The sequence below is a fragment of the Cibotium barometz genome, chromosome 24 (genome assembly GCF_041138505.1).
Source record: "Cibotium barometz isolate CiBa-2024 chromosome 24, ASM4113850v1, whole genome shotgun sequence".
NCBI lineage: Eukaryota > Viridiplantae > Streptophyta > Polypodiopsida > Cyatheales > Cibotiaceae > Cibotium > Cibotium barometz.
In genome coordinates, this window is record NC_141069.1 from 31,559,835 (window position 1) to 31,572,668 (window position 12,834).

Genomic DNA, 12,834 nt, shown 5'->3' on the forward strand with positions numbered 1-12,834 from the left:
TTGCTAATCCAGAGCAATAGGGTTATGGTTGAACTGTTGAACCTGATGATGGGATATGAGCATGTGGTTGAGTCGGAGCCAAGCTGGGCACAAAGGAGTCAGGACTAGTACCAAACAAAGATAGCAATGCATCAAATACATTCGGAGCATCATCAATGGATGGCTATAGTCGACAAGAAAGCATGGGTTGAGATGAATATTCATCAAAGACAACATCTTTGGATACAATCAGCTTTTGACTGGACAGAACATACAACCGATATCCTTTGCTTTCACTGCTATACCACCCCACAAAGATACATTTCAAAGCCTTTGCTTCAAGCTTATATCTATGTTGTGCTAGTACATACACATAAGCTAGACAACTGAATACACACATATGAGTAATAATTATTGGAATTCTGCCATTCCAAGCTTCATAAGATGTCATATATTTCAAAGCCTTAATTGGATAGTGGTTCAATACATAATTGGCACACATGACCACTTCAAGCTAAAATTTAGAGGGTAGACCCTTGCTTTTAAGCATACATCTGGCCATTTCAATGAGTGTCCAATTCCGATGTTCAACCACACCATTCTGATAAGGAGTAGTACATTGATGAGAAATGCCATGGGACAACATGAAAGCAGTAAACTCATTTGACAAATATTTCTCCCCTTCTATCGGTATGCAATGTTAGCAGCTTATGATTGCAAGCATTTTCAACAAGAGGAAGAAATTGATGGAAAGCTCAGAATGCATCTGACTTGAATTTCAAGCCATACACCCAGCAGAAGCATGTGTAGTCATCAATTGGAACCTTAAGAATGCTGGTCCAGCTCATTTATCTTGGAAGAATCATGTTGAGGCAAATTATCTAAATCATGTTGAGGCAAATTATCTAAATCAAGATCAGTTAAAATGGAATGACTTAAAGATATACCTATTCCAAGATGAAAAATCTATTAATGTATTTATCAAGGCTATGCAAATATAGCGTAATTCACCCCATCTATGGATGATACCACCTTGCTTAATAGGTTTGTTGGAAAGCTCAATTTGCATGTAAATAAGTTGGTCAAGAGTGCTAAACTAGGTTTAATAGCAAAAGCAATGCATGTGGCACAAGACTTTGCTAAAGTTTTTCAAAAAGCAAAACCCTCAAGCTAGAAGAATGCCCTCGATATCAGGCCCGAGTGAGAACCAAAATTTGCCCCAAGTCAAAGAGAAACAGAATTCAAAATTTGAGAAAAGATTCTCAAAATGTGGGACCAAGAAGAGAAAGTTCCCAAAAGATCCTTGCAAGCTAGGATATGTTGCAAGTGAACCTTAGTTATGACTTATCCAATGTAGAATGTTGTGGGCCCTTATCCCCAAAGACCATTAACATTTGTCCAAGTAAACAAAGACATGTTGCTCCTCATGCCCAAAGTTATCAATGTCCTCTACCCTAGAATTGGGAAAATCAAAAAAGGAAAATTTTTCACTCAACCAACTATGCTATGCCTCTTGTGCTGATAAACTGTGCTTCCACCCGCTGTGCTGATGAACTGTCACTATTGCCAACTTGGAAGAAGATAATAGAGGTAAAATTCACATAGCCATTGACCATCAAGTCTAAAATAAGAAATTTTCTATTATTCAAGAACCCATAAACTATCAAGGTAAGAATTTTGAGCTTTTGATTGACTTTGGAAGCACTCATTCTTTCATTTTTCCTGCTTGCTTGTTGCGAAAGTTAGAGATAGACTAGAAATAGGGTAAACCAATGCAAGTTGAATTGGTTAGTCCCTCATAAACTTTTACTCACACGCCATGAAATCGACAATCTTGAATTTACTTTAGATGAAGACTCTAGTGAATGTAAATTCAAAGTCTTGCCTTTAGGATTTTATGATGGAATTCTTCTATCCTAGCTTCCTCCATCATAGTCTTTGAGTCCTCACCTTTTGTTTCATCCCAAAACCGTGAATTTATGTTTCCGATACTGAATCTTACGAGCCTTGTGTGAAGCTATTTGAACTGCATCTTCAAAGGTTTGTGGTTCGTTCTCCTCTACTTTTATCTTCAACACTGGATGTAGACCTGCAATAAACTTCTGCTTTTTTAAAAAGTCTACCACATCACCTGGATTTTGAATAGACCTTAGTCATCCCTCCCACAAAGTCCGAAAGTTCTTCTCGTATTTCTCATATTCATCCAAGCTTCGCTAATGATGGGCTTCAACCGATTTCCATAACTTTGTAGAAGATGGGACTTTGTAATATTCTTCTTGGAAGAGTCGCTCTAGCTCATTGAAACTGATCACACTGGTGGTAAGCCTTTATACCATCCTAAGGCGTGCTTCCTTACTATGATGGCAAAGGCATTGTTCTTTTCATTATCAGTTACCTTTTTAATTTGCAACACAACATGCTTGAAATGTCTTCCATAAGTCTTGAGCATCTTCATCAGACTGTTCATAAAAGGCGGAGTACCCATGAAAGTGCTCTTTCACCATCCTTGCTTCTTTAATCCTTTATCGAAAAATTTTCTACTTGATTTGTTGCTTGAAGATCTCTTGGTGGTGGTGGATAAAATTGGTTATCCTTGGTAAATTGTGCCAAAGGTTCTCCTCCTAGAGTGTATGTTAGAGAAGAGAGTCTCAATTCTTAATTCCACGAGGCTTTAATCTGCTTTTGGGTCACTGCAAAGGACCGATTCTTAAACTTTCTCTTAGAGAACAAGAAGTTACCAGTAAGGCGTCTCTGGAAATATAAAGGCCTGCACTCACGTACGGACACTGTGAATGATACTTGCAAAGGACTTTGCACATATGTTTCCGCGGTCCTATAAATTGAAGGCCGTCGTCGATGAAGCACTCCTTAGTGGGGGCACCAAAAAATGAAATATGCAAAAGGGAATATGGCCTCTATAGCACTCCCTTGAGTGTGTATGTGTGTGTGTGTGTATCAAAGGTATAAATATGCGTGTGCGTGTGTACATATATTATACATAAATATAAATATTCAATACACACACACACACATATACATATGTATATATTTATGTGCATATTTATATATATGGCCATCCAACCTTAGACTCGACAAAGCAGTTCTATGTTATTATATCTATAATGGAGAGCTATTGTGAAAAGCAGGGAAGAGAGATTTGTGGATGCTCCAAGAGAAAGAAAGAGAGAGGTTTGAAATTCTTTTGGTTGGGGGTTGTATAGTGGCAACGCACGGATCAAATACTAGTCAAATGTTTAAAAACTTATGCTAGGTTATTTACCCAACATATCAAACACATGACTACAATTTATGGCACTAAAAACCTTGACCACGTTTGGACAAACAGTATGACACAAAACACAATCACAGGTACAACTGGTCAGATTACTCAACAACATACACACTTCCCGATGTTCCCGTCGTGACTCCTCATGAGTTCACTCTTTTCACCTCCTTGACATGGCAACCAAACTTCCCAAGTACCCAATAAATTATTAGTATATTATTAGTATGGGAAAAATAAAAGCAAGAGCGTAAGAGTTAAAAAAAAAGAAACAACAAATTTAATTTGAAAGCATTATTGCTAACGGCCCCCCTTGCCAGCAAGCAAGCCCGAGATTTGTCGCGCAGGAACCCTCGAACAGGCGAGGTAAGCCCGTTTGTCTCTCACTGCAAACAGAAAACCAAGGTTTCCACTTGCATGGTGAAGTCCAGGGTAAACCAGGATTTCTTCACAATCTAGGGTTCTACAGTAAAGTAGCGTTCCATACTAAACTAGGAAATTAGGGTTTCGTTTGTCATCTAGGGTTTATCGGCAGAACTAGGGCACCATCGATGCAACCAGTGTCTTTGCAGAGACAGGTTTCATCCAGGCTTTTGCAGTGAAACTAGGGTATCATTGTTTTTCGGCTTTTTTGTATGATACATTGCAGTACTTGCCGTGACCATTCTGTTAGAAGTGAAGCTTTGCTTTTTCTTTCTCCTTTAGAGCCAGTACCTTAGCTGCTTTTTTGCATCTCGTAACATTCTTATATCCTCAATCTTATCATCCTTACGTTCTGAAGCCAATTTGGATTTTTTAGTCATACACTGCTAATCTGATTGAGGTGGACAAGCTTAGCAAAGTGGTGATGTTTGGGAGACAAAGGCAAGTAGGCAGCGCCTTCCAAGTTTTGGCTTTGTCGTTTTATGCTAACATCTTTTAAAGAACTTTTTCAGTTAGCCATTTATCGAAATCAGATCTTTGGATTTTGTTCACTTTGCAAAATATTTTGTGCAACCTTGTCGGCTACTTTTATGTGATTGCTAGCTGAGTTTTTGTTAAACAGTAGAGTCAACTTTTGTAAGAACGAGTAGCTTTAGAAGTACAAAAGTGGACATTAATGCCCATATAGTCCTAAGATTGTCACCACCAAGTTATGGTGATTGTATATCACTACTATCAGTAAAGGCTGACACCTCTTTTTCTCCCCCCCTCTGGCCTTAGGTCCTAGATCCTCACAATTATTGTTTTTCATCACTTGTAGGCGATACTGCTGAGGAAGCACCTTATGGGGTTTTGAACTCAAGACCTCTTGATCCTAGACAATCACCTTAACCACTTGAGCTATCACCTCATTGACAATTAAGATTATTGTAAAAATTGAGTGTCAATATGAGAAAGCCCAATCTAGTTAATATACACGTTATAGGCAAAAGTGTGTGAACTTCACTTCTTTTCATTTTCATAGTGGGAGGCGATTGTTGCAGGCTCGTGCCATCATCATTTGCTGTGTTTCTACCTCTTTCACCCTCTCATTCTTCTGAATTTGTTCATTTGTTGTGCTGTGCTGCTACACAAATTTTCTAATGTGCTACAAAGTTTTAACCCTCTTAGGATCTGACAAGTTTTCTACCTCTTTATTAGGCATGGCTGAAGTTAGGCCATTAGCAAGATATTGTATTGTAATATCAAGGGGGCCCTCAATTGAGCCCGTTCTAGGGGTCTTGGTCCAAGGGCCAGAGTCCCCTTGTATCTTATCATGTTTCCATTGCTTTCAAGGAGACACATGTGTTGGAAAAGTTTATACAGCCTGGCTTCAAGGTCCACAGGAGGTAAATTCTTATAATTAGTGTTCATACCACTTCTTATTCTTACTAGTTCTTGGTATAATAATCATCATTTATTCTTCAGGAAATACAATGCCAAGTGCTGACAATGAATGTGCCCCCCGATTTCATTGTACTGAAAGTCACGACGCAGATCAATAGAATGACTGCACCAGTCGACCTTTCAGTTAGAGCGTGCGAGTTTGGAGAACCTTACATTTTGTTTGGGTACTCTGCTTGCAAGAGCGTGAATTCTGGTATTGTCACTCCATTCTTTTTAATTATTAATTTTGGTGTGGTTATAAGTTTTTTCTCCTTTTGGTTTTCATGAAAGAGGTTATTTATGTGACAGTGATCTTTTGGAGAGCTCTCTAACGCCTGAATGAGACCTTGTGAACCTGCTGAAACTCAAATTGTTGAGCTTTTCGACTGATTTGTATGCGGATATTAGGTGTGTCCACATCTAAATGAAAAGGAATCATGATATAGCTCATCTTCGTAGCCAGCTACGGATAGATGGCATCCTCAAAGCTACCCATGTCGAACATGACTATAAATCTTTGTCCCTTCGTTGCATCATAGGCTTGGATAAGGCCCTTGGCCTGCACGCTAGTCTCGCCTTCTTGCTTACCATCAAATACCATTGATGGTACTGAGTTTAAGGCAGACAAAAGGACGACATTTGTAGGGGAAGTAGGAGGTGATTTATGTGATGGTGATCTTTTGGAGAGCTCTCTAATGCCTAATGGGGCCTTGTGAACCTGAAACTAAAATTGTTGAGCTTTCCAAGTGATTTGTGTGTGGATACCAGGTGTGAACCCATCCATATCTGAATGAAAAGGAATCGTGGTACAGATCATTTTCGTAGCCAACTACGGAGAAGGTGGACGACAGGAGGTGGAGTTGTGGTGGTGACTACTGTAGAGCTGGGACTTTCGGCAGCTTTTTCGGCCTGCCACTTGGTACAATCTCTTTTACCATGCCCCAAAGTATAGTAGAAGAAACATCGGTTGTCTGCTTGGTCTTTGGCCTACTCCTCAAGCGTTTTCTTGGGCAGATTGTCCCTGTCATACTTCTTACCTCATTCCCTCACCATCTAGAAACATTACTTGCTTGGAGTAGAATTTGTGATAAGACAGATCATCCAAGTTTGCAATACTTATGTCATGTGCACCTTGCACTGTGATGCACAATGACACACTGGCTCAACATTACTCTTATTAGTGCAAGCATTTGTATAACATTAGTACTTGCTAGGAGTCATTTGTCATATGCCGTGACCCATTGTGTGCCCTAGTCCGGGATGAGTGAGGCACAAGCTATGTAGTACCTTCTAGCCATAGAGGGTTAGTGTTAGTCCTCTTAACCCACTTGGAGAACCATGAAGCATGTAGGTCTTCCTAGGGTTAGATATAGGAGCATATAGCAGCATGTAGAAGCACATGTGTGTCACCTTTTCGTACACCTTTAGGGCAGCCAACAATAGGCAGCCCTTAGAGAGTATTAGGGTTGCCTATGGCACCATAACCACACATTCACAGCCCCATAATGGTCAACTAGCATGAAGCAGTGGTGAACACCATCAACATGGCCGACTAGCATGTAGCAGTTGTGGGCACGTGAAGGTTTTTTGCTTTGATTGTAGCTTTTTCACTTTGATTTTTCAACTTTTTCTCATAAGTGCTTATATGTTACAAGGAAGAAACAAACTTAACTTTCTCATAACTTTTCAAAGTCACTTTTTGATCAATGTGGAACATGCGATCAACTTCTGCTTGGCAAGATCTGCTTTTTCTTGGCCATCTGTCTGCAAACTGTACGGATTGTCAACAAGGGTTTCTCTCTATTGGGGCTTTCAATTGTTCCTGTACGGATTGCATAAGTGATGTGTTGAACTGGAACGGACTGTGTGTACTCGGAGTTTCTTGGGTTGTACGACCAGTTACGATTTTCTGTCCCTGCTCTATATGGGTAGGGTTTCCTGTACGACACTGACTCATGTGTCATAAGTGGTGACATGCTTCATCTTAAACATGCCTAGTGAATTTACTTTGTTTATACTAGTAGTGGCTCTAGTTAACAGTGCTAACATTTTTGAAAGATCTATGCTTCTAAAAGCACTATGTACTTTGTTTGTTTCATTGATTTCCTCTACTATAAGTTTTGTTAGATTGCATTATGGTTACTCAGCAGCTCGTTTAAATAGTTTTTTTTTTTGAAGGACATTATGAACTTATACATTCTCAAGAATTCAGTTTAGTGCCTGGATTTTATTTGGGAGAGTATTTGTAGCCTCACTTAATAGGTCTTTCAACAACCCTCTAGTAAAAAGGCACTCGATTATCTTAGGGCTTTGGATGGTTTATTTTACTTTTGGGCCTGTTTACATGCAATTTCATTGTCTTCTTAAGTGTTAGCACATTACTCGAAGTTAAACACAGGAGTAATTGATTGATTACTCAATTTACTTCATACATTATCAGGTGGTTAGTGGGTCCTCACGTGGACCGGCACACGAGGGAGCATCTCTACGGTTTTACTCAACACGTGTTCCGTTGGCGGTGGCGGAGGGTGTGTACCGGGAGATTCAGGTATGTATTGCTTGATTTTGTTTTTATAATATATTGTTTTATTATATATATATTTATATATTTGTCTTAAATGTGACAGGTGGTCCTGTGTTCCACACTGGAACAGGGAAGTTGATTGGGTTGAACTATGCTGTGTCTTTGATTCACTCTGGCTTACCCATCCAGGATGCCGCACGAGCTCAGGCAAGTCCACAGGGTTTGATTAAACCCTTATGGTTCATTGAGGAGTTGCTGCGCAATCAGACAACAGGCCAAGCTTTTCTTGGTCCCGGGGGTGTCCAGGCTGTATACAGCCCTGCATCTGTATCAGCATCACAGTTGATAGGCCCTCTACCAAGTGAAGCAGAGCAATTGCTTATGAGAGTCCCTGTGCAGGCTTCGGAGCTGCTTTGCACACAGGTCGTTCCCCCAGTGGAGGTTAAGTTTGATTTATTTGAAGATAATGTATTAAATCCATACATATACTAAATCCATACACTAGGCTAGGGTAATCATACCCTATAGGACTGGGAACTTTATTCCCCTTTTGGACAGGAAGCAAACAAGCTACAATCATTCAACTCTTTGTTTTGCAGATTCTTCAGTAGTATAGAGTTCTTACTCTGATAAGTTGGCACACTATGTGTCAATCCAAAAGATTTGGGGGCCTTATTTATGTATACTCACATGCTTGCCATGAGAGCTACATTTAAAATGCTTGATAACTCAAAGTGGTGGATGGCTTGTCTGTAGAAAATTGTTCTTCTTATCAGGTTAAATTCCATGGAGTATGGTACCTTTCTGATTGGGACAAGATTTTTTCTTATGCACGATGCATGATTCCATTTACCTATGCTTTGATGCTTTTCCAGCTTAGAATATTCATTGGAGATTTCTATTTAAGAAATGCCTTGCTAATATAAACTCCTAGTAAAAACATAATAATGAACATGGTAAATTGCAAGGTTGAAAGACAAGGAGAAATCATATAAGGGATTGGCAAGCAATTGAAAAGGCCTAGAGGATCCAGCATGAAAATGGATAAGCATCCGAGGCGTGACAAGGGTGCCCGACCAACACCAGTCACCACGGCCAAGCAGGATGCAAGATTTCTCCATGCTTGGAAGGTTTTGAGGGTGCGTTTGTGTAGAAAATATGAAAGCAAGAGCAAACTAGAAATGAAACAAGAACACAAATGAAAGACAAAGAGTTACCTTGAGATGAGTGTAGACAAGACACAAGATTGATTGATTATTGATGTGACACCTACAATTTATAGGTGAGAAGTACAAGATTGAGTAGACTCACTTATGGGATAAATGTAGAGGTACCACATGGCACTAGACTCAAGACACAAAGACTCAACTGAAACTAGACTAGAGAAATAGTACACCTAGTGTGCACTTATTTAAACACCCTCCTTAAGTGGACACTAGGAGGAAGACAAAAAGACAAGACTATGACATGACAAAAGATAAGACCAAGACAAAGAGACTAGACAAGGATTAAGAGACAAGCTAGAAGACAAGATGGACAAGACTAGAAGACAGACATAAAGACTGATAGACTGAGAGACAAGACATGAGAGACAAAAGATCCTGAGACACCCCTCCTCAAGTGATATCCTCATATGGGTCCACAAGGGTAGGGACAAGAGTGGATCTAAAACAAGACACAGTCAGATTGATAGACAAATAGACAGACAGACAAGACTAGATAGACAGAAGACTTACTGTAGACCTGACTGTAGACAAACAGATGGACCTTGAAGACATCCCCTCCTCAAGGGCAATCTCTGCCTCTTGGGTAGGGACAAGAGAGAGGTCAAAAAGCATAATGAGTAAGACACTAGAACCCCTTGACCTACATCATCGGTGGTCAAAGTGGTAGACAAGAAAGGTGAAGTAATCAGAAAGCCCACTCCTCATCATGTGAGGAATGAACAGCAAGATCTGTTGATTGAGATGCTTCAACAACATGGGCTGAGGTAGATGCAGGGGCTGATGTAGAGGTTTTAGAGTAGCAGTCCTTCTCCCGGTGATTATCACGGCCACAAATGGTGCATGGATGAGCCTTGAAGCAGTCCTTCTCCATATGATTAGTTTTTCCACAATGGGTGCAAGGCTTTCTTACCTTAGAACCTCCTTTCTTTGCTAAAAATGCAGTGTCAGTTACCTTTTGTTGTTTTGTTCTTTCCTCTTCTTGGAGAGCATTGATGATACCTTCAAGAGTAGGATTATTGTGATACTTGAAGGTAGTGACAAGAGTAGCATAGGTGTCAGGTAAGCTTTTGAGAAGCACAGCAATAGCAATATCTTCGGAGATGGGGGACTTCACTGATGCAAGCTGAACCATAAGACTGCGAAAATAATTGACATGAGAGGCTATAGTAGCTCCCTCCTGCATATATAGATCAAAGAATGAGATCATAAGTGCAATCTTAGAGTTTTTAGAGCGGGGTCCAAAAAGGGTATCCAAAGTGATCCATGCTCAAGAAGCAGACTGTATGTCAGAGATGTGATGAATGTAATCATCTCCAAGACCGAGCAAGATGATAGCATAGGCTTTGTCATTCTTGGCAGTGGGAGCATAAGTGATAACTTGCTCAATGTCGGAATCTTCGGGAGCAGCATGGTGAACAACGTCCCAAAGACTTTCTTTCATAAGATGGCACTTGATTTTGATTTGCCAAGTATGAAAGTTGGACCCATTGAATTTGTCGATAGACATGAGAGAATGAGTAGAAGAGGCCATGTGGGAAGGTCTTACCTCTTGCTAAAATGCAAGGGCAGTGTCTATTCCCTTACAAGATTGCAGAAATGAATGAGAGAAGAGATCCAAACTGTTTTTAGAAGCCGGCTCTCTCACCACTTGTCAAGGCCATAGCATGTGACAGCCCATCGAAGCATGAGGAACTAGCAGTTTGCAGATATGAGGATAAGAAAAGGACTGACCAGCAAACTGAAGGAGACAATGCACAGTACCTTGTAGACTCTTCAAGAGGAAGCGATGGCAGAACTGAATGCAGCAAAAAGCTCGTTAGGAGGAAAGTCGATCTGCAGCTTCTTCTAGATGATGCGCACCCTTGAGTCGATGAAGAAGGCAGCCAAAGCAGCAACAGTACAGTGGGCTGTAGCAGTTCCAATATGACGGGCAGCAGCTCCAAGAGAGAGAACAATAGAGCTGTATGAGCCTGAACAGGGCGGACATCAAGTTCAGGCTGGCGGGTTGCTATAGTAGCAGGTCGACTACCAAGAGCAGGGGGGCAGCACCCAGCTAAGCGGCGGCCTGAAGATATGGCGGGCAACACAGGGCTGCGCTGAATTGAGTGGGATAGCTTGGAGAGAATGGTGAAAGCTCAGAGGAAAAAACAAGAAAACCCTAAAACCATGGCTCTGATACCATGTAGAAAATATGAAAGCAAGAGCAAACTAGAAATGAAACAAGAACACAAATGAAAGACAAAGAGTTACCTTGAGATGAGTGTAGACGACACAAGATTGATTGATTATTGATGTGACACCTACAATTTATAGGTGAGAAGTACAAGATTGAGTAGACTCACTTATGGGATAAATGTAGAGGTACCACATGGCACTAGACTCAAGACACAAAGACTCAACTAAAACTAGACTAGAGAAATAGTACACCTAGTGTGCACTTATTTCCAACAGTTTGGAGGTCGTTTGTGTGTATATATGCCCGAGTTGGTTGCAAGTTCGCGAGTTGAGCGTCGATGAACGAGGTCTACCCCATTTTGGTATGCACCAAGGGGATATGGATGGGAGGAGAGTTATTCATGCTAGGGGATATTTTCTATTATTTCTTCTTCTTCTCGAATTCACATTAGCGCAAAAAGGTTTTGGTTTCCAACATTTGGTATCCAAGTGAGCGTATGGCCACCGCCATAGCGACCTAGATAACGCGGTATAGCTGAGCCTCAACTCGGATGCGGATGCCGACGGCAACATAACCACTGACCACTGTAGTACAGTTGCGCAGGTGCCTACACACACACGCCGCGCACCCGCCGTTGCAGCCTACATGCTGGAGCCATGATGAGATCTCTCTCTCTTGAGCTCGATGATAGGTGAGCATCTCAGTATGCAATATATACCCTTTTTTCCTTTACATTTAAGCATGTTTATGGGATAAATCTCTTCTTCATTCCTGCCCTCATAGCCCTCCTCCACTTTCGATTAAAAAAGACTCTCTTTTTCCTTTGTGCTTTATAAACCATATCTTCTAGCTCACTCAGTCTTTTTGAGAGCTTTCTTTTCCATGCTCTTTCCCATTGTAATAGCTATCAAGTGCATAGCTTTTCCTCGAGTAACCTCATCAAATTGGCAACACAATTTTAAGGATTTCAAAGCCTTAATTGTGCAAAAATTTCAAGCTTCAAGTGGAGTTTGCGGTGTAAAAAATTGACAAAGCAGGAGGGTTCACGATGCCGGAGTGGATTAGATTCACAAAGTGGGATTTGAATATGCTGTTCTGATTCTGGTCATGGTTATGCACAACAAATTTGCTCTTCAATCGTGTGCCATGAATGAAAATTTTGACCCTTTTCTTAGTCTTATGCTCTAAAATTTGATGCATACCTAGTAATATGGCTATGCGTGAAATTTGGCATTGAATCATGCATCGTATGTGATTAGTTGGTGTACATAAACTCAGATTTTGGGCTTTTATGTGAAGAATTTACGTTTGTGCTTGAAATTGTGCCTTGAAAGGCTTGTTATTGATGCATTGGCAATTGTGGATGTTGTTATGCGTTGAAATCATGCATCATGTGTATCGAAAGCATGTCAAAATTTTGATTTTCAATTTATTTCAAGTACATATGCCATGTATGCTTCCGTTTTTACTTGATGTTTGAGCTTCGATCATCAAAAGCTGCTCGTATATATTTGTGTGGTGCCTTTAGTTTTGCAATTGTTTGTGTGCACTTTTTGGATTTCAAGAAAACATTAAAACAACCAACAAACATCACTTGTTTATCATCATGGATCCTAATGATGTACAAGCATAGTCACAGGGAACGTCGGGGACGGCCCCTAGGGATGCCTGGGACGCGTCCTCGGCACATCCCCGGCGCATCCCATGACGGGGACGGAAGGGGATGGACGGACGTCCCCTACGCGTCCGTCCCTCACAAGGGACGCCGTCCCCGGGACGGCCCCTGTGGGGGACGGTG

General features: G+C 40.9%; 1 protein-coding gene across 1 annotated transcript; it reads left to right on the forward strand.

Annotated features, from left to right (window-relative positions):
- Nucleotides 1–4,887: 4,887 nt before the first annotated feature.
- Nucleotides 4,888–8,240, forward strand: LOC147625186 (uncharacterized). The gene is made up of 4 exons (XM_086817953.1): nucleotides 4,888–5,073; nucleotides 5,153–5,314; nucleotides 7,551–7,638; nucleotides 7,738–8,240. Exons 1-4 carry the CDS (start codon nucleotides 4,888–4,890, stop codon nucleotides 8,124–8,126), a joined length of 825 nt encoding a protein of 274 aa, XP_086674079.1. The 3' UTR covers nucleotides 8,127–8,240.
- The last annotated feature ends 4,594 nt before the right edge of the window (nucleotides 8,241–12,834 follow it).